The following is a 23409-nucleotide window of genomic DNA, read 5'->3' on the forward strand; positions in this document are numbered from 1 at the left end:
CGGGATTGGGTGACAATCACAAAAGTCAGTTCACCCTTGTCTCTTGCATCCATCTTTTAGCAGGCACTTACACCATTTTTTTCTGGTCCTTCTCAGCACTTCAAAGTAGTAGTGTATCAATAGAACCACCAAGCTAGACACAGTCTAACAGGTCATCTGGTCCATCTCCATGCTGCAGGCATCAGCGTATCTAAGTAATTCCAGGCAGATGAAAAGAGACAAAGACTGCTTCTGCCTTTGTGCCACATCACTTCTTGGCTGGAGGACCTCACTTCCCATTTGTTTCCCCCGAGGTCTGTATTCACCATGTAGTTTTAATATGAGAAATGACCTATTTTTGCAAAATTCTTTTATTTTCTTGCTAAATTTAAAATGATCCAACTGATTCCATCCACTGTCACAGCTGGCAAAACCACTACAGTCAATCAAAAAACCCATGTGAAGAGCGTTTGCATAGTGGAATGCCTTAGGTTGTTGTTTTTTGTTTTTTTTTTTTTAATGGTCCCCCTATAATTTCTGATCTAAGTGGCTTGGTAATAATCTAATGTGGGACATTCCATGACTCTTTGGGTGGACGCTCCAAATGTAGATTTATTTTATCAGCAGGGGCTTGTTGAGTGACAGATAGAGGGAGGCTGTATTTTCTTCCTCCTTTTTGCATCTCAAGCGTAAAACCCAAATCCTACAAATTCAGAAAGAAATTGTCCACAAAGCAAGACAGATCTATCGTGCAATCGTTTTTAGACATTCTTGCCAATACAACAGGTCTGAATCTGATCAGCCTGTTTATTATTGTGTTTGTAAAAAAGAATAGCTGATAACCGGATTCTGTTAGATTCAGCTGAAAGCCATCACTGCCTTTTGTACATGGCCAAGGAAAAATTCAGACTACGAACTGGCTCTTCTTTACATGGTTTACATGGCTTACTCTGTCAAGGTTGGGTGGGGGAGGCAGGAGGCAGGGAAGGGGGTGAGGGACCAGTGTTTTTGAATGCTGTGTTTGCCCTCTTGGTAAGGACTTAGTACTTTTTCAATAAAAAATAAATTTAATTTGTGGCTACACTTCAAGTAAGATGGTTTGATGGTAAAAGGAGAGCAATCCCAGCTCTGGATTTAGAGAAGTCGTGTGGCTGAGTCCCTTAGCGTCACTTTCATGTGGTCGGGTGTGCCATTCTCAGAAACCACAAACATTTTTGAAGATACTGAACTGGAGACATTCACAATTCTTCCCTCCCTTTTTTCGCTATTAATCCTTCATGTTTTAACAAGTACTGAAGTTAATGCCGCCTACACTCTTTCCTGTCAAATTGGAAGTCTTTTCCTTCTCTCTTGAATAAAGTAATCTGTTCTCTTTAGTTCGTACCCCCGTAAGTCAAAGTGGTGGATGTCAACACATGACATATCCAAATATCAACTTCCTTTTTTTTTTTTTAATTAAGCAGGATTTAGACATTTGATTTGAAGAAAGCTGGTGCTCATTAACATATAAAGCAACCCCTATATTCATCTCTTCCTATGCTTTTTTGTCCTTTTTATAAAGCAAAAGTTCACTTTCAGCTTGCAACACAATCCTATTCCAGTCCAGGCATAACAACTGGGTTTCTTATTCCCTGAAAAAGACACACTAAATGATGAGTAAATGATTAGAAGTCTGTACTGAGAAAGCTTCTTTGACCTGAGCATGTTTTAGTGAGCCTTATTTCCAGATATGGGGGTACAGCCCCACCTTGCTTTATCCATAGTAAAGTTTTTAGAACAAATTTATAAAAATGGAGTGTGTGTGTGTGTGTGTGTGTGTTATAATCCCCTTTCACTAACTGACATGGAACTCGGGTTTCTTTTTGTTCAAATGTTTGTAAGACCTAAAAAGACTTTTGTCTAGGCCTAATGATAAGAAAAAAAAATTAAACCCAAGTTGAGGGACATTCTAGGAAATTCCTGACCACCAGTGCTCCTCAAAACAGTTAAAATCATCAAAAACAGGAGAAGTCTGAGAAATTGTCACAGTCTAGAGACACCTTAGGGGACATGATGACTAGGTGATGTGTCTCCTGGATGGAATCCTGGAGCAGGAAAAGGGCATTGAGTACAATTTAAGAATACCTGAACAAAGCATGGATTTCAGTAACAGTGTATCGATATTGGTTTATTCCTTGTGAAAAATGTGCTATATGAATGTAACAACAGGGAAGGTGTTAACAGTAGGGAAAAGGGTGTGAGGTGTATGGAAACTGTTCTATCTTCACTACTTTTCTAAAAATCTGGAACTATTATAACGAATTTATGAAAAAATAAAATATAAATTTGTGCCAACTTCTCTATAGAACTCTTACTAGTTGTGATGACTAAAATAGGGTTGGAATTTAGGAAACAAACCGGATGAACGTATGGGAAGGAGGGGGAGAAGGGAGAGGGGAACAAAGCACAAGAGACTCTTAATGAAGGAGAAACAACTAAGGGTTGATGGAGGGAGAGGTGAGAGGTTGGCTGGATGGGTGATGGGCATTAAGGAGGGCACTTGTTGTGATGAGCACTGGGTGTTGTATGTAAGTGATGGATAAATGAATTCTACTCCTAAAACCAATATTGTACTTTATGTTAACTAAAATTAAAAATATATATATTAATTAAAAAGGGGGGGTAGGAGCCACTTTCCTTTTATAAACCAAGTTTGTAAAGGAAACAAACTTTCCTTTTATAAAGAAATAGGAATTTCCCAGTTGTTGTTCAGTGTAACACCAGGTGGGTCCTATCCAGGCCAACACCTGGCACAAGGAATGTTTCCAATGCTTTGTGCAGGTGATAGTCTAAAGCAGTTACTTTCTAAGAATGACTTTGCATTCTATTTATTTTTTAAATGTTTCTTTATTTATTTTGAGAGGAGGGAAGGAGCAGAGTGGGAGGGAGAGAGAGAATCCCAGGCAGGCCCCAGGCTCAGCACAGGGCCCAGTGCAGGGCTCAGTCTCACAACCATGAGCTCATGACCTGAGCCAAAATCAAAAGTCGGTTGTTTAAACAACTGAGCCACCCCAGACATCCCAGAATGGCTTTGCATTTTAAAGGATTTTTTGCCAAGATTTTCCACCTTGCTGTTGGGTTGGTCTTGTTAATGCTTTTTCAGGGGCACTCTTCCCTTCTACAATAATTAATAACAATTCACATAATTATTTGGGGGATAAACACTCATTTACGAAGAAATTGTTGTATTGGAACGGCATTTTTGGTTTGGCTGCATAGTGACAAGATGAAAACACAACATTTTTCTCCCAAAGCAGTGACAATAAATACAGAGCTTGTCAGTAGTGATGCAATCGGTTTCCAGCTGCTAGCTGTTCAGTAGGCTCCTATGAAATGATTAATTGGTCTCAATCAGTTCGCAGCAGGAAGTACCCACCTCATGGTAAATATCACCACAATTGGTACTAATTAGCTCTGTTGTCACCTGTCACAACTGGTAGGCTAAGAGCTGAGTCACGTGATCATTCTCTATACTGGCAACATAAGTCCAACCGGAGAGGGGTTGGAGACTCATGGCCACTGTAGCAGCCAGGGTTCCCCAAATCCCTGTCTGCCATGTGGGGATGAATGAGGCTTAGTCAGTGATTATCAGTCCCGCAGTGTGAAGTCAGAGGTGTGGCGCTTAAGAGCGGGAGTTTGTGTACCTCCAAGAGAAAATGCACCTGGTTTTCAACTGATACAATGTTTCGTGGCACACTGGCTTCTAAATCAGCCAGCCTGTAGTTCAAATCTGGGCTTTGCCACCTGGTATTCATTTGATCCAAGTCAGTGGCTTTATGTGTCCATGCCTGGGTTTCCTAATCTGAAATAATGAAGGCAAAAATTACTCACCTAGTAGGACTGATACAGCAATATATACCAGGTTTGGCACTTAGTAGGTACTCAAAAATTTTGGAACACCCCCGCAGCGCATAACAATGTAAATGGTATGACAATGATGATGTTTGTTATCCCTCTTACTAATAAATAAGAACTTTCAGATGTTTGGTGCCAGCATGAAGAGTGATGCTGAAGGGAAGTTGGGAACCAAACCTTCACTGCCCTTTTTATTGATCGTATTCTAAGAGCTCAATCTTTTAGGAAGGGAGAGGAAGAAGAAAGGGGAAGGAAATGTAAAAGCTAGCAAATAAAATTGAAGGGAATTAAGTGAGGCATTGTAGCAGATGAACAATTATTATACTACATGTGTCTCTGTTGGGCAGGTTGTGACCAAAGCACATGATCCATGAAGGAAACATCCCAGGCATGGCCTATATTGATGCAAAAGGAAACGCATCCCACTGTGACTGGGTCATAGTCTACGAATTCATTGTTTTCGACTTGGGTTCTCCAAACTTCTCAACAACAATTCAACAAGATCCTGGGCATGTGTTAAATCCATGGACCACCAGGCCTCTTTGAAATCCTGATTCAGTAGTTCCAGGCTGGGACCCAGGAATCTGTTTTTAATAAACTCTCTAAGTGCTTCTTGTGTTCAGATAAGTTTGAGAACCACTGATTTAAAACCGTACTTTTCACTTAACTACGCATGAAATTTCCTGTGGAACTTTTAAAAATTTTGATGTCTGAGTCCTACCCCCAGAAATTGATTTGGTTGGTGTGGGATGTGCCTTGAGCATGAGGAATCTTTTTTTAAGCTCTTCAGATGATGCTAAGGTACAAGCAAATTTGGGGTAACAATGATTTAGAACACAGCCTAAGGGGTCCTATATGGATGATACAGGTGAATGATGAGTAAGTAATAATTAGATACAAAGTCACATCACATATAAGTAGTTTCCCAGCACTGATTCAAGGTGTGAAATATGGTAAAAAAAAAAAAAAAAAAAAAAAAGAATCTGATTTCAGAAAACTTTTTGGGAGTAGTGTGCAGATTATCCCATTGCCCTGAAATTTTGTGGTATTCAGAAGTACTTGCACTGAATGTACTACCAACTACAATTTAGATCCTAATGTCACCCAAAATTGCAGTGCTTGCCTTATGAACATACATATGAACGACAATATGACATGAATCTAGTCTTGGTCTTTATTGCAGTCATTTCTGGTGCCAACATTGCACCATTTTCCCTCTTCCTTCTCTTCCTCATTATCCAAACTTATTAAATATCAGGACTTGGAATTGCCACCCGCAACAGGAAGTATAACCAGCCATGAAGGTCGGTGGAACAGGAAATAGAGTCAGTGTCCCAGACAGGAAGCAGGGCTTGTCAAAAATAAGGACTCCAAAGAGTTAAACCATGTAACAAAAGGTGCAGTAACACTTCTGGAGACAGTTTGTCAACCTCGATCATCAAGGCAGGAGCAAGCATTACTATGAGAATTGCTTAGGAAGGATTCGTTAAGCAAAATGAGGAGTCCTCTGGACCTTCATTTTCCACAGGAATGTTTCTCCAAATCGCAAAGTAGTCATGTGTGGCACTATATGGGGGCATATTGTTTATCAGTCTTAAACTGCATTACTAAATTCAAATCTTCCAACAGCCCCAGGGAACAGAGGCAAAGAAAATGACCTGCTTGTAGGCAGGGTGAGAACTATCATTCTCTTGTTATGAATTGAGAATTCAGGCTCCCGTTAGGATGGCTACTATAAAAAACAAAACAGGATGCAAGTAGAAAATGACAAGGGCCGTCAAGCATGTGGAGGAATCAGAACGTTTGTGCATGGCTGGTAGGAATGTAAAATGTAACCTCTATAGAGAACAGTATGACAGTTTAAAAAAATTAGAAATAGAGTATGATCCAGCAATTCCACCTACAGGTATATACCCCAAATAACTGAAAGCAGGATCCTGAAGAAATATTTGTGCGTACACCCATATTCATAGTAACATTATTCATAATAGCCAAAATGTGGAAGCAATCCCTAATGTCCACTGACAGGTAAACAGATAAACAAAATGGGAGCATAAACATACAATGGAATATCAGTCAGCCTTAAAAGGTAAGGGAATTATGGGACCTGCTACAGCATGAATGTAGTAACACTTGGAGCATTACATGGGTGTACTAACACCATTAGCACTTTGTGTTGAGTGAGATAAACCAGTCACAAAAGGACAAATACTACACTAGTCCATGTATGTGAGTTTCCCAGAGTAGTCAGACTCATAGAAACAAAGTAGAATGGTGGTTGCTAAGGGCTTAGAGGAGGAATGAGGAATTAGTGTTTAGCGGACATGGAGTTACAGTTGGGGGAGGTGAAAATGTTCTGAGATGGATGGCGGTGATGGTTGCACAACAGTGCGGGTGTACTTAATGTCACTGAGCTGTACACTTAAAAATGGTGTAACATTTACACCAATGGTTAATGGTGTAACATGAGGGGCACCTGGGTGGCTCAGTCATTAAGCGTCTGACTTCGGCTCAGGTCATGATCTCACGGTCCGTGAGTTCGAGCCCTGCGTCAGGCTCTGTGCTGACAGCTCAGGGCCTGGAGCCTGCTTCAGTTTCTGTCTCTCTCTCTCTCTCTCTCTCTCTAAAAAATAAATAAACATTACAAAAAATTTTAAATGGTTAGCATGATAAATTTTATGAGTATTTCACCATAGTTTTTTTAAAATAAATAATTTGAAAATGTGCACAAAATAAAAAAAAATAAGGCTTAGAAGATTCACACAGCTAGCAGGCGTCAGAGCAGGAGGTCAGCTTTAGGGACTTCAAGTGTGCCAACCCTCCCTTTCCACCTCAGTGCCTCTCAAAGAGTAGAAATTGAAGGAAATGTTCAAGGGGAAGTAAAAAAAAATCAAATAACTTTGTTTGAGGAAAGAATGATCAAAATAGTCCAGACAATTGTCCCGAAGATAAGAAATAAGGTTGGTAAGCTCCATGAAATCAGAAGGTGTCTGCACACTAACTCTTTCAAAAATTGAGATAAAATTCACCCTTTTAAGGTATAGAATTCAGTGGGGGATTTTTTTAGTGTATTCCCCAAGTTGTGCCACCATAACCACTACATCATTCTAGAAAGTTTTTATCACCCCCAAAATAAACCTTATGCCCATTAGTAGTCATTCCCCATTGTCCCCCTAACCTCCATGTTAAGCAACCGCTGATCTGCTTTCTGTCCCTATGAATCTGTCTATTCTGGACATTTCGTATAAATAGAATCATACAATATGTGGCCTTTTGTGACTTGTCTCACTTAGCATGATGCTTTCAACGTTCATCTATGTTATAGCCTGTATCAGTACTGTGTCCCTTTTTATTTGTGATTAATATTCCATGGTATGGATTTACCACATTTTATTTATCTACTCCTCAGTTGATGGATGCTTGGGTTATTTGCACTGTTTGGCTATAATGAATAATGCTGCTATGAACATGCGTGTACAAGTTCCTGCATTGTCAGATGTTTTCAGTTATCTTAGGTGTATACCGAGGAGTGGAATTGTTGGATCATATGTTAACTCTGTGTTTAACTTGTTCAGGAACTGCCAGCATGTTGTCTAGAATGGCTGCCTTATGTTACATTCCTATTGGTATTGTGTGAGTGTTCCCATTTCTCCATATCCTCACCAGTGTTTGGTATTCCCCCCTTTTTTGGTTCCCCCCAACCCCCAGCTTTTTTGAGGTGTAATTGACATGCAAACATTTTTAAATCATAGCCATCCTCGTGGGCATCTCATTGTGGTTTGTACACCAACTTTGTATTCTCAGTACACAGTCCAGGTCTGTCTCTTGGTACACAGAAGCATCTCACTACTGAAAGGTACAAAAATCCCAAGGGATCATAGGAAAGATGATCATAATGAGAGGTTCCTAATCTTTGGGAAATCAAATATTAAAATCAGCTGCTTTTTTTTTTCATATAAACTGAGTCAAGAGGTAGCAAGCAAGCTCATTTAGTCATTGCTCCTGGGCACTTCCATTACTAATGGGGTGAGAACTTTCAGTAGATGGTCACTCTTAGAGTTTAGATGAATGAACTGTGCACCTTGGGATAGAGACTTAGGCAAAAGAAAAGAGAGCTCTGAAAGGAAAAGAGACCCGTTCCTTCATTTCAATTAAAGTTAAGTGCCCAATTCATGACTCATGTCTTGTCTTTACCACCTTCGCACCTTCCATGTTGTCAGATGCCTGGTGCTACATGATTGCCTGTAAGAGGGGTTTTCGACAGCAGTTTTCTCTAATTATGCGTGTTTTCATTAACAAAAGAAATATCTTTGTGGGTTTCTTAGGTACTTAGCAGAAATATATTCTAGCTCACTAGTAGCCAGAAGCATCTGATCTGTCTGCCTCACAGCCCTCTGACAGTTAAGCATTTACTTTTAGGCAAATAAAATGTCAGCCACCATTAAAGAGCATATGGCAACAATATGGCCATTCCCTCTTGGGACCAACCTCTCCCCAGAAGAGATGGTACTTGAAATAGGAGATGCTTTTGAATGCAGGACCCCTCTCCCCACCAACCCAGGCACGGTGGCTGGGGAGTGGGCAGGGTGCCATACACAAAAGGACTCGGGCAACCGTATCAAATGTGAACATAAGGAGCAAGCTGCCCAACCAACAGTGACCAGAGGCTGTTTGCCCTGGGCATCTGGGTCTGTGGTTAAGGGGAAGTACCGACCCTCAACTGGCCAGGATTAGCTCTATGAAATAGAAAACAGCCCCCAGAGCCGCTGAAGGAGGGGTTGGGGCCGACTGCAATTGATGCTGTGTGTGTCGGGAGTGAAGGGAGACATTGAAAGTGGCGTCTCCACCCGTCTCGTCTCTGAATTCACCCTGTGAATGGGGGAACACAAACTGCCTTTTCTCGAAATAGATGATGAGGGTATGGAATCCTTTATAATGGGTCAGCTGGTGTGCAAGTGAACGTGTGGCAACAGGCATAGGGGAAGAGGCTGCCTTTGCGGGGACGGCCAGTAACCATGCGGTCTGCTCAAGATTGAAAAATAAAGTTTCCCCAGGACCATCTGGGCTGCCATGTCTGCGTAGGAAACCAGAACCTGTCACTAGAGACGCCCTGATCCTTACAACATAGTCTCAAAACCTTGCTTGTCCTGATTTGATGGAACTATGATACAGAAATAATCAAAATGTGGTGCTTGCCCCCTTGGATACAGTGGTTCCTGGTGTGATACTGTCTCTGTGTCACCTGTGTTGGAATATATCAGGTCACACTCACCAGTTTTACATCAAGTTTTTAACATGCTAGTAACTAGTTAATCATATTTCTGAGCCATATTGATGAAATCACTAGCCTTATAAAAACGTTCGACTGTGGTGTCAGAAAAACTTATACTGATTAGACATTAACATTATCCAGAAATTCTCATCAACTTTAGCACTATTTTTCCACTCGTGTAAACTACTTGATTTGAATGTTTAAAGGCATATGCTGTTTCTCAAAATAAATCTAAGCCTCTTATATGTTAAAGAATAAAATAAAATAAGTAGTAAGTTAAAACTCCAAAAATATCTATATAGTTACATATTCTTATAAAACTAAGAATAACAAGGTAGGGAAGCTTCTTGTTTTCAATTAATTTTACTTGTCTAAATTGTATTTACCACACAACTTAATAGCACTTTATTATGACCCTGAATAACTGAATTAATTACAAAATTTTAAATGCTTAGGAAAGTGATGACATTTTTTAAAGTAACATTAATATTATTGATAATGTTTTCCATAAAATATGTCTTCAGAAAATGTAGTGTGCAAATGAGAACAAGAAAACCCACGTATTTTAATAGTGTCAGTCAATGCTTCTGGAATGCTGTTTTTACCCTTTACCAAATCGATATAACTGACAGGATGATATCATCCTTTGCTGTCTATGCTGACAGTCAATAAATTCCAAGACAATTGGCAACAACAAGTAGATCAGGAGCTGTACGAAGAGCAGGAGATCACAGGGGTTTTTCCAAGACTTTATTCCTCGGGGTTGATGCAGACTTTCCAAATAAGAAGAAGAGCTTTCTCTGCAATTAGGGGACTGTTCCCATGTGACTGACAGAACCTAAACATTTGGATGAAAAATAAAAAAATTCAGTCAATCATCCAAATGTTTGTCACCATTACATCAAACATTGGGGCACTTAAAAACATCTCAAGAAATGACTAAATTTTAAACTTTACATCTAGATAATTGAGATCATACTGCCTTAGTGTTTCCATATGAATGATAGTATGTCAAGTGTAGCATACCCTGGAGATCTGTTTTGAACCTTTATAGTCTATAATATGTAGAATGCATATTATAATTAATGTATGGAGCTTAAAATATAAGTGAAATTGACAATCACATAACTACTCTTCCATTTCTAATCTTCCAAATATAAAAATAAATGTGTCTACTCTTTTTCCTCATGGAGATGTTGTAAAGATTGATTTGCAGCAAAACAAAGTAGACTCTGGTAGCAGAACTCCAGGGCTCTAAGGGATTGTGACTCTGTTTAGCATGAATTTGACTTTTTGTCAAATGCAAATAGAATTCTGATTTCAAGAGTGGGAGCTTTTATCACATTTAAAATTTTTTGAAATGGTTTCATTAGTACTCAGTGGGCATCATTGTGTTTGATGAATGAATGAGTGAATGAATGAATGAATGAATGAAAAACAAGTGAATGAATGAAAAAGTAGGAATTAGAAAGCATTCTCACTTCCTGGAGTTGGATTCTAGGTGATTGACAACTATGCGTTTCAGTTTCGTAGAAGAACATCCACTGCTTACTTTTCTCTAGTTTAGTCTCTTAGCAAACTGTTCAAAGTTTGGAACAGTGTTTGCTGGGAATTAACTCAAACACAAAAGCAATCAAGTGGTTGAGTTCTAGATTTTCCTAATTTAATGGTATTCCTTTATCCATATTGATTGGAGCTTTGGTAAATTCAGTTGCTGATACCACCTGGATAATTTTAAGTCTGAAGCTTTAAAGAAAATGTTTCCAACATAGCTCAAACAACATAAGAATTTCATCAGTTGAAAACTAAGAATCGTTTCTGTGGGATGTGTAAAACAAGAAGCTGACCAGCATTATTTTCTTTTTCTTTAATTCAGTATCATTATTGAGAGTTATTCTTGAACTTTATGAAAACCAGATTGGGGCACAAGCATGTTCTCCATCTAATCGTGTTCAAGGAATTGGAACTGAAAATCATTCAAACTAGGAAAACATGACACTGAAAAATAGTCTGCATTCTTTATTCTACCTCAGCGTAGCTGAGGCTGCTTCAGACAAGGAAGAGTTAGGTTGATAGTCGATCTGATCTTTTTAGAAATGGATGTCTAGCTTCCCAGTCAGGAAAAGATCATAATGTTTTTTCATTCACTTTCCTACTTTGCTGGCTTATCAGCTACAACCTTTGATCCTTTCCCATTTTTCTTCAGAATGCTGTGATTTCTCACTGTTGCTCGTGGGAAAAATTCCAAACAGTGCCTGCCATTCAAGGCCCTCTCTTGTCTGGCCCGGGTGGCCTTTTAAGCCACATTCCCTACCGTCTGCCTCTACCATGTAACCTTCTTCCCAGCCAAACAAGACTGTGGGCTGTTCACCAGCCTCTGTTTGGGTGCGTGTAATCTTCTCCCTATCATCTCATCTCCCAGGAGTGCCTGCCTCTTTTCCTCTCCACGTGCTGAGTGTTCCACCTGTACTTCAAGGGGTGATTCATTCCCATTCATGAGGTCTCTTGAACCATCCACTCTTTCCACTCTCCTCTTTTCTCCCCTCTCCCAGCTAATCTTCCACACTCACCCCCCCACACACACACAAAGATATACATGCACACACACGCATGCTGCTGTGATTTAGTCATGGCATGAATCACGTTCACACACTTGTGTGTGCAAATTGTGCAAGGATATCAAACCCAAGGGACAAGTGAGGACAAAGATCCACCTCACTCTCCACTAGCCATGGCAGGCACCTCTCCCACGTGACTATGTCTATGCAAAGAGGCACCCTTTTCTATTTCATATGAAGGCTTGGACTAGCACGTATGAACTAGCAGCAAATGCAGTTTTGGTCATCAGCATGCATGCTTTTTAGTTTCCTTTATCAGAGTGCAAGTTTATTGAGGGCAATGACTACCTTTGTATTCCCATTATGCCTGGTACAGTGCCTTTCTTATACACAAGGTCATTCATTGAACTTAATTGGAAGGATGAAATGCATTTCTTAAAAATAATTGCTTCCACATATAAATAAATGCAAACATGAAAGCTCTATGGGAATAAAAATGGACTTTTTAACAAATGTGAAACAGCCAACTTAACCTGATTTTAAGTGTATCCTGGTCCTAAGTAATTTCCTATATAATGTAGTGTCCAGTAGTCTTTTGTGGAATTTCAAAAACCACATTCGTGATGCTATGACAGGCCCTGGTAGAGTTGGACTGAAATCCACTCCTGACTTTGTTAAAATAGGGCAAAGAATAACATTAAGAATTGTCTGAAGTGGGCAGGATTAAGGTCAGGAGACTGCCCATGGGAGGTGAGGGAATTTAGGGAGGAACCAGTTGATCAGTCTGAGGTCAGTATACTTCCTAGAAGTCTACATTAAGCCAAAAACAAAAATCCCAAAAAAGCACCACGTCTCAAAGTCCTTGAGGCTTTGCCAACACTGTATATAGTATAATTTCATGTAGCCATGCCCTCAGAGTAAAGAATTACTTTGTAAAGATTTTAGTGGAGAATTAATATTTGTTCTGATGCAATTTTATTGATAAATGGGAAGTGTCCACAAACCAAGCTTTACATACCACAAAACAAAGATGCACATAAGATAGGTTTTATGCCTATTTGAGGACATGGCCAGGACATCAAATTTCAAGTTTCAAGGGGTAACCGTTGACCAACCTTCTCAAGAAAAAAGTCTGCATTTAGGTACAAAACGGTCTACTAATTTTGCATTTAACAACTGCTTTTTGTTTTCCAGGATGTGTTGAGTTGATGTGATGAACTGTTTTCTCTTCAGGAAGAAACAAGCCTTCTCCAACCATTTCACAGTACACGTTTCTCCCCCTTTCTCCTCCCAGTCCTCTGTGATGTCAGTGTGCTTCGCTCGTTTCCATCCCAACTTGGTGGTTGGTGGGACTTACTCGGGCCAGATTGTCCTGTGGGATAATCGCAGTCATCGAAGGACACCAGTGCAGAGGACACCCTTGTCAGCTGCTGCACACACCGTAAGTCAGCTTTTGTCACTTCCCTGTCAGCCACCCAAGCCCTGTAAGGGGATGACTGATGGAAGTACGGATGCAGTCAGTAACTCCAAGCCGGAATGTATGTAATTTATAGTGACGTAACCTGACTGACCAATAAAGCAGCGTGAAAAGTAGGTGAAGGAAGCACTGAATTTGGAAAAAAAAAAAATCTCTTAATGGTCTACAAGTTTCCACACATCTAAAGGATCTCTTTGGATCCAAAGACCATCGGTGAGGTGAGGATGGATTAAAACTGAAAAAGACACAGGGAGAAACTTTGGAAGAGGCATCGGTGAAACTGCTGTAAAGTAACCCTTCACGTTAACAGTATAACATGGAAACTTGTATTTTCAAATGGGCCCTGAGGAGTAAGCATTTCATGTCGAGAGATGGTATACGGGACTTTTGCCAACAGTCCTTTTCCATTTGTGATTTGAGGGAGTGCTATGACTTTAAATTCTGGAATGCATGGTTGTAAGTTTCAACGGTAAAGTCTACAGTGACAATATAATCCCTCGGGTTAAAAGTCAACATCTCAAAACCATTACCCACAATTTAGCAGAAGAGGTTCAGTATAGTGTTCATAAGACAACTACTCTGTCATTTCCTTTAAGAGAATGACAGGTGTGTTTAGCAGTTGTTAGGAGGAATGAGAAGACAGGCATGTCTCCATCAATCCTTGCTACCTTGACATTCAGAGTAACTGATGTTCTTTCTCTGAAATGCCCAAATTATGCCCAAAAATACAGCTCTACTATTGTTTCAATTTCCTTAATGTGGTCGCCTCATTTGTTTCATCAGCTGGTCTCAAAACCATTCTAGCTTTAAAAAAGGACTGGAGCTGCTTTAGCTAAGACCGTGGAGAGGAAAATTCTTCCATTCTTGTAAGATTGACAATGGGAAGTGACAAATACCAAGTCAGCCCTAATTCTGATTGACTTGGGCCTGAGACACATGCAGGTGAAACTAGTTCTTGGGAATCTTGGAAAATTGCTCTTGCCTACCCCATTTCTCCAAACTAATAACAGAAAATTGTGACCCAGGAGAAGACGGCTTGATGCAGGTGTTTGCTCAAGTAGCATGAATCCTCTTCCTGGCTGTATGTGCATATCTGGTGTGTTTATGAGCCTATCTTGTGAAATTCCAAATATTATAAATCCAGATGTTAGAGCAATAAGCTTTTGGGGAAAATCCAAATCCAGGAGCTCTTCCAAAGAGTTAAGCTTTCTTTTTCAAGTAACTTAGGATATGATCATCACAGCTAAAATACGATTATTATCGGGCACCTGGGTGGCTCAATCAGTTAAGCGTCCGACTCTTGGTTTCAGCTCAGATCATGATCTCACTGTTCGTGAGATGGAGCCTGGCATTGGGCTGTGCGCTGACAGCACGGAGCCTCCTTGAGATTCTCTCTCTCCCTGTTTCTCTGACCCTTCCCCACTTGTGAGAGCTCTCTCTCTTGCTCTCTCTCTCTTTCCCCCAAAATAAGTAAACATTTAAAAAAATTTAAATACTATTATTATCAAACAGTAACATATTTCTGCTTGAAAAGAAAACTTTTTTTTTTCTCTTTTGCTGCATTTTGTTGAATCTGTAGCTAAAAGGGCACAGTTAATTTTGTGACTGCCTTTCAACTTCCACTAATGCCTGGCTGATTGGTACCAGGATCAAAAGTGGTTAAGGAAAAAGAGGCCTGCCACAGATTACTAATTTCCTTTCACACCCACCACACATATGCATTTGGGACAACAGGAAATCCTAATTAAAGCAAAACCCTTCTGCCACACAGTAAGTTTATTCCTTAAATAAATAAAAACAATCTGGCATCTATACTCGAAAAATGATCTGTAGCATTGAGTTTTTTTCTTTCCATTAAATAGAGTTGTGTGTGTGTGTGTGTGTGTGTGTGTGTGTGTAGGCATGCCCATGTGTCTACTTCTGGTTTCTTTACATCTCTCTCTTTTCTTTTAAGCCAAGTTTTATTACTCATGAAAACACAGGCCAGTAGTACTGATTAAAGCCAGGGAGGGGCTACCATGCACATTCTTACTCCAGGCAGTTGGCTCTATACATTCTTCTAGATGCTTTCCTTTCCCTTCTATACGCACCCTTAGGAGTCCCAGTCCACTAGGATTTTAGTGCTTTGCGTTGATGCTTGGTGGTTAACAAAGAAACCCCATTGGACTCTTGCTGAAAAACACTAGGTGGATTTCAGATTCATAACAGTGTTTGGACCTCCCCTTCCATTCTTCTGTCTGCTGTTTTTAGGTAAGAATTTGTTTCCTCCATTCTCCTAGTTGATTTGAATGCTGTGTGACTTGGGCCTTGAGTTTGAACGCTCACCGCGGCAGGTTTTGCACACACCAGAGGCTTGGGAAAAACCCTTGTCCACAGTCCCACAACCAGTCGGTCCTCTTGAAATTTAGAGACCTGATCAAGATACCATTGAGTTTCAGATCCTGCTGTACTCACCACTGTCCACATCCACCAAGGCTGATTGAAAATTTCTGCAGGAATGTGGTGTGGATAAGACCTAGGGGTTTATTTAGTTGGATGCCCATCAGCATGGGTAAAAGAGAGGATGACACAGTTGCCAAAAAAGCAAATGTAATCTTAGCATACAATACCACTGGTGTACTTTTGATCATATGAGAGGTGACAATTCAACACTCCCTAGATTTCTATATTCTCTTGGCCAGAATATAGGTCGACATTTGTGTTTCTTTCTCATAACTTCACTGTAAGAGGAGCTCAGACAAAATATAACATATTCAAAAGAGAGTGACCAGGATGAGGAGGGAACTGAAAGCCTGAAAGCCAGGTACTCGAGAACCATTGGAGGAATTGGCGATGATTAGTCTGAGTTAGATAAGACTAGCAAGGGAGGGGTGAGAAAACAACAGTCTATAAATATTGTTTGGACTTGATCTGTAGGATCCCAGAGGGCACTGAACTGAAGTATCTCCCTGAGCTTTCTTTATCCCCAGTGGTGGAAAGAAGAACTCCCCAGGAATCAGGGCAAAAAACTGGTTACCCTTGAGAAAGGTGTTTCAGAAGAGTTTGGATCCACCTCTTGGTGGAGACAAATGAGTAGCTGTCCTCGATGATTATTATGACTCCTTCTGACCAGGAGTTTATATGATAATAATAGTTTGGGAACCATCCTGTATATAATATCAACTTTCCAATATTAAAGATTGTTTCATTGTCATTGTGGCTAGGTATTATGGACAGTAACTCATCAAGAGTAAGACTTAGGCTGTCAGCTATTTGCACAGAGAGGCACCAACTAAGTTGTGGTTTGGCCCGTGATGGCTAAACTGCCTGAAATCTAACCCACATTACTGCTAGGTTCTGCTTATGCTAACCTTCCATTTAGTATTTAATGTGCAGCTGCAAATGATTTTAGCTTACCATTTAGGATTCTACAGAGTGGGGATTGCCTGCTAGAGTTATGACAGGAGGTAAGAGCATCTTGCTTATGATTCCCGGGATGTATAAGTGACTTTTATCAAGACCCTGGCCAAATCGAAGCCTCCGTAGTAGCCCAGATGATATTTTGAAAAATAAATCTATCATTATCCTAGATTTTGCAGTAACATAAAAGAACCTAATTTTATCACGAGGTGCACTGTGCCAGTAAGTCCCGCTACCAATATCTCCCCCTCAAATTAAAGAGGCTGATGAATATTAACCACTTTTTATAAAGAATGTTAACAAATGTTTGGCACGGTGACTAGAATGCATTAAACTCCAGATTTAGTAACACATATTCCTTCCAAAAGTCAATAGTTCCACTCTTTTGAAAGCTGTCTGTTTTCATCACTTATGGTGAGCTTAGAAGCCAAACTATGTGCTGCTTCTGCACCATCAGTCATCATTGGCTGCAGCTTCCTTCGGCTCTGTTGGACCGCCTCTGACTGAGCAAGGTGAAGCTTGGTAAGTATTTCCACTACTACATGTTGATGCCAGAGCTTTTAGAACGAAATCAGGTTCAAATCAAAAGTGGCAAATGACCTGAGGCTTGTATTATTGTAGGCTTATGTCACCCTTTAATCCTTGTTTTAGAGTAATGTGTTTGACACTTCAGTGTAAGCATTTCCTCCTGGATTGGCGTCTAATCCTCCATGTTTATGTTTTTGCAGCATCCCGTGTACTGTGTAAATGTTGTTGGGACCCAGAATGCTCATAACCTCATCACTGTCTCTACCGATGGTAAAATGTGTTCCTGGAGCCTGGACATGCTCTCAACTCCACAGGTGGGTTTGTTTTCCCCTACACATAAGAGCATCCTGGCTAAAAGAGATACTTGCCTAATGGAACATAGTTCCTAAAAGCCAAACCCTCACATCCTATGGGAGCTAAAACCAATGGATGCACTTGAAAGAGTGGGGCCTGCTTTCAGCAGTCTCCTCCCGAAGCCAAAACCCATTTCCTTTACCACAAATCATGTAATTATTGTAATACGTTAATCCTTAGGTCAGTTTCAAGTGAAAATGAAATAATCCATTTTAAAGCATAGTAATTATAGAAGTTGCCTGTGGTATGAATTGTACTTACCCTAAAGCATTGTTAAACAAACGCAAACGAAGTTGGAGCTCAACAGAGCAATCCCTTAAGGGCACTTGCCTTGAAGGAAAGGTATCCCCACAAAACAGAAACCCAAGCCCTTGCTTGCATCCTTAGCCTAGACGGATGCCTGTGTGTATGAAGAATTTGTCCAACCATCTGTTTTCTCCTCTGGAATGTTTGTTAGGATGGCTCCTGCCATTCCTTGCTCAACAAATGAGAAGTTGAAAATGAAAATGTTCCAAAATGTCCAAACCACTACTGATTACAGTAATGGAAACCAAACAAATAAGCACAAGGGTAAGAGACCACTGCAGGGAGCCATCGAAATGCAACTTGCAGAATATATCTATGTATTCAAGATGCATGCATGCACACATACACACATGCATAGACACACTCTGTCCACATTTCTTTATGGGAAAAAACATAGTTCATTGTCCTCCAACTAAAAACACAGAGAGGAGTTTACTGTTAGAGACTTTGACAAAAATGTGAGGAAACATCAGGAAAATTATAAACATATCTAGGAGATAATTCGAAATTTTAACATTCCTATTCCCTTTCCTGGAATAATGACCCTAGAATGTCTGCCTCCCAATTTTCGAAGACATTGGAGTTTCAAGACACATAAGGAAATGTGGAAACCATAAACAACCTCCTATAAGTCTCCAAAAATACAGATGTGGAGAATATTAAGACTAAGTAAATTCTTTTTATAATTTGGGGTGGGGGGAGAGAGAGCTAATAGGCTCCTTACTATTTAAGTTCATCTATTCTGACTAAGCATTACCATTATACAAGTTGGGAGTTGTGTGTGGGTATTTTATAGCTTTGTCTTAAAATTCTCAGCAATATGTTCTCTGCTTTTAAAAGCATGGAGATTACAAACAGATATAAGAGTGAACCCTCTAGTTAGGAATTTTTAATTGCCCATTTGGCTGATTAAATGTGTACTTGTTTAAGTTAAAACCAGTCGTACAGGGGATACAAGATGGTTCTTATTAATTTTAGCATGCCTACAGACTCCTGTCCTGGTACAGAGATTGAAAGCTTCATGGTATATCCATGGATGGCAAGCAGACAGCATCCAGTCGTCACCCTGGTCCCTCTGTGTTCCAAGTGGGTGACCGAGAGACCGTACCTTTCCTGCTGCTAATTTTAGCAATGGAGCAGACCACTGGATGGTTCCGTTTTCTGTATTGTCATAATGCCCTCTCCCTGATGTGCTCACTATGTGTGTGGATCTCATGTACTGTGAGTATGTCACATGACCACACCATCTACCCAGACTGTTAGCACACGCAGCCAATTTCTGGACTCCTTGGCTAAGACGACCTGGCTTATTCATTTGCACAAAAAGACTAAACTCCTTAGCAACTATAATGGCATGATCCCCTAGAATGAGTTTTTAAAATTACTTCAGGTACACAAAGTAGGCTGTTTTGATGTAAATAGCCAGAAACATTTAGGGATGTTGGTTACACTTAATTACTCTTCACTATCATTAAACTTCATTCAGCAGAATGTCCCTTAAGATACATGGATTCCTGATTTTGAAAATAATCTTAAATAAAATAAAGGCTTTCCTTTGTTATTTTAAAGACTTATTTAAATACCATCCTCTTGGGGCGCCTGGGTGGCGCAGTCGGTTAAGCGTCCGGCTTCAGCCAGGTCACGATCTCGCGGTCCGTGAGTTCGAGCCCCGCGTCAGGCTCTGGGCTGATGGCTCGGAGCCTGGAGCCTGTTTCCGGTTCTGTGTCTCCCTCTCTCTCTGCCCCTCCCCCGTTCATGCTCTGTCTCTCTCTGTCCCAAAAATAAATAAAAACGTTGAAAAAAGAAAAAAAAAATTAAAAAAATAAATAAATAAATAAATAAATACCATCCTCTGTAGGCATATAGCCTATACACCCAACGGTTGCCCTTCATGAAATCGTGTCCCCTTTGAAATCTGTTTTTTATGACTTGAGTGACAACTTTCTGGTTTTAGTCCATGGAGGACACACACTCCTGCTTTGACAATATGCTTAGTACATCTGATATTAATACACGTGTATTCTCACGAACAATTGATTTTGAAAATGTTTGTAAATACAAGGGTATTGTGTGTTTTATTAAAGCCTGGGGCTGACAAGTGTAACCATTACAGTATTATCTTTAGTTTCTGCACCATTAGTTTTGAAATTCTCACCTGTCATCTCTGCCTGACTTAAGAAGCAGCAGCACACGCTGATGAGATCCAGCCGGCCTGAAACCAGAGATACACAGAAGCATGAATGTCAGGGGCAGTAAAGCGTGGTTTCTGGCACAGCCAGGGTCTTTTGTAACGCTGTGTGAAAAGCAAACAGACGACTTAGCCAAATGATTTTTCCATGCTGTCTTTGGCATGGCAAGGAGTTGACAGAAGGAATATAACCACGCCGTGTTTTGGTAGGAGAGCATGGAGCTGGTGTACAATAAGTCCAAGCCTGTGGCTGTTACCGGAATGGCTTTCCCGACGGGAGACGTCAATAACTTCGTGGTTGGCAGTGAGGAGGGTACGGTCTACACAGCCTGCCGTCATGGAAGGTGATTTTGTGTTTTCTTACTGATGACGTGTTTCTCATTTCCGAAAGTCTGTTATCGCATTCTGGATTATAACCACCTTGCGTTGAGAAAGGCGATATCTGCAGGCATACAAAGCACACCTCAAGTTTCTATTACCTTATGGCATCCATCTGCTCTGATCATTAACCACAGTGAGCCTTGGATGGTTCACAGGCCTTGAGGAAAAAGGTCCAAGCTTCTTAGCATATCATGTAAGACCCTTGCAAGTCTCAGCCTTCAGGCACCAGCCACGCACACACCAGGGATGACAGCCCCCAAATATTGCTTATCCCACACACCTCCGTACGTCCCCACACTCCATTTCTTCCGTCAGGTCTGGCACTTCTCTCTTTTTGGCCTGATTAACTCCTTGGACTTCAAGAGCCAGAGCAGAGGTCCTTCCACACTGAAGCCTCTCCTGACTCTCTTAAGCAGACAAAACCACTTCCTCCTTTACGGCTTCACAGAATTTTCATTCCTTTCATTCACTCATGTCCTCAAGGAATTCTTACTAAGAACCTTCCATGTGCCCAGCACGTTTACATCATGAGGATGCGGTAAGGAAAGAAACAGAAGTGGAGATTATATTCTGATTGAGGGTGAAAGACAAGAAACTAATACACAAGGAAATATGTGGCTTAAGATGATAATACTATAGAGAACATTTAAGTAGAATAAATGAGATGGGACCAAGGGCTGTAAGATAGGTTTGCTATTTTGTATATTTTTATACCTGCTTCTACAATCCATTCATTGCATTTTATTTCAACTATTCATTCATTTGCCATTTTTCTCTTACTAAACTCTTTCCATTTCACCATTGATTTTCTGCCCGGGGCCTGACACATGGTATGTGAGGAGCTAAAAATCTATATGGAGCATAGAGAAATGACAGTCCCCAAATAATATAGAGAAATGCCTTGGGGCTCTTCCTCCCCTTCAGGGAGGCTGGAATGGTATGAGATACAAGTCACCATGAAGTTTGTAAGTGATAAGAATTCGGCCTTGGTTGAGAGATCGGCAAATGCCCCTGGAAAACCATCAGGATGAAGTAGAATCCAATAATTAGAATTATTGTAAAATTGCATGCAAGGCTTAATGAGTGGCTTCACCATCTCTTGAAAGGTTCGCTGTGTTCGCCCTGGTGCTTAATTTTCTTTCACTTTAGGAGTTCTAATTCAATTGATTTTTCATCTCTTCTACTCAGCCCAGGCTATTTAGATTTAATGAGAAATCAGAAATTGTTCCAAGTTTATACTCCTGTGTTTTTGTGATTTGTAGAAGCGATAAGTGATGTGATTCTTCCATTCACACAATATGAGCTGTGACGCTCCTACTGTTCTACACATAGCAACAAGCAGTATTTCCCCTGCTCACATGATTTAAAGATGAGTAGGAAGATATGCCTCATGGTTCCATGCCCATAAAACTGACGAAAACCATGCATTAAGGTTTTATGAGAGCATAAAAAGATCTGATAAAATTGTTCATTCATGCAAACATTCGCAACACACCTACTTTGAACAAAGCGCATCGCTCGATGCTTCCAGGCATGCAGACATTATTTAAACCTGGTTTCTGCCTTCAAGAAAGTGATGATAGTGGGAAAGATAAATGCACAAATATCTGCCATACAGGTAGAATGTCATATGTGGCATGAGAGAGGCACAGAGAGTGCTGTGGACCAACTATGGAGTCACAGGTCTATCTACACATTTATTAGAATCAACAGGCATATAGGTTCCGGTGGCGTAATTCAGGACCTTAATTATCTGAAGGCTACAGAACATGTTCATTGATAACCTTCAGGGTTTTTTTTTTTTTCTTTTTTAGTTTCTCTAATGTGAATACTGTTTTACATGATGAACATTTTTGCTCTGTGGCTATTGTCCTTTTTAAGCACAATCAGAATATGCACTATGGTTCCAAAGAAGGGTACCCGAGGTAAAAACCACAAATCTTTTTACAACGAGCTTGATTTTGCTTCTTACATTGGTCCATCCATCTGAAATATAAAATACAGATCTTAATAAAGTTGTAACATAGCAAGAATTTGGCTTAGTAATTTTAAATGGGTCACATAGGGCTACGGGGGAGTGGTGGGAGATTTCTATTTTTCAACTAACATAGAGAAGGTGAAAATCCACTTCCATAAATTAAATAAGGTCCTCATTTTGCACCCTATAAACTCTTTCAGGATGCTGTTAAGAGCAAGTGGAGTCTCACCAGGGGCCACTTCAAAGATCAGTTCCTCGTGTTCTTTAGAACAGTTTAAATGATCACGTGTGGAACTGCTGTTAGCAGTTTCACTGGGAATAATTTTTGAGTGCCTGTTACATGGAACATGCACTGTAGCATTTTCTCCTGATTTCAGATTTTGCCGAGCACACTGACATTTATTGGTGCTCCAGAAACGCAAATGTTTTAATAACTTAATTCATTTCGCTCTTCTTGACATAATATTTAGATTCCACAATCCCTAAGTATTTGTCATATTTATAACCTCATGCACATGGATTTTTAAAATCCAGAATTTCTGGTATATTTTTTAAGTGGGTATGATTATGTGCAGACTGCTGTGTGATAACAGGGCTGGAAATAATCCCAGCTTAGTTAAATAAGCGACATATGTCCTCGGATAACTTTCAAAATGTGTATCACTACTTCTCAAGTGTGCTTCTTTTTTTTTTGGTGGGTGGGGAGGGAAGGCCTATGTTTGTCTATTTTCCTTTATGGTTTCTTTCAACAAATATTTATTGAGCACATACTATATGCCAAACACTTGGCAACAAGAAAAAACAGGCACCAGCCCTTATAGAAGTTATATTTCATAGACTTGAAAACTTCTTTTAGCAAAAACATTATTTTCTAAGTATCACATTGAAGTTCTGCATATCATATTGTGGTGGGCAAGGGGTTCCACAAAATAGCACCTTTTCAGATAGTCAACTTTATTTCAGAAATTCCCTTGAAAGGATAAATGCAAGTATACAAGGATATGTGGAGTTTTGTAGCCAATGGGGTTCCCAAAGGAGTTAAAATGGAATGTGTGCCCAATGTCATCATAAGAGTCTTATTAAATAAATATGAAA

At 40.1% G+C, this 23409-nt stretch overlaps 1 protein-coding gene across 2 annotated transcripts in view; it reads left to right on the forward strand.

Annotated features, from left to right (window-relative positions):
* Nucleotides 1-23409, forward strand: part of DYNC1I1 (dynein cytoplasmic 1 intermediate chain 1) — a 313529-nt gene that overhangs the window by 228438 nt on the left and 61682 nt on the right. For both annotated transcript variants that reach the window (XM_030307990.1, XM_030307991.1), the window contains 3 exons: nucleotides 12998-13144; nucleotides 17308-17421; nucleotides 20166-20299. In XM_030307990.1, coding sequence (XP_030163850.1) covers nucleotides 12998-13144; nucleotides 17308-17421; nucleotides 20166-20299 — 395 coding nt within the window. The remainder of the gene's footprint in view (nucleotides 1-12997; nucleotides 13145-17307; nucleotides 17422-20165; nucleotides 20300-23409) is intronic.

Source organism: Lynx canadensis, chromosome A2, assembly GCF_007474595.2.
Source record: "Lynx canadensis isolate LIC74 chromosome A2, mLynCan4.pri.v2, whole genome shotgun sequence".
Lineage (NCBI taxonomy): Eukaryota > Metazoa > Chordata > Mammalia > Carnivora > Felidae > Lynx > Lynx canadensis.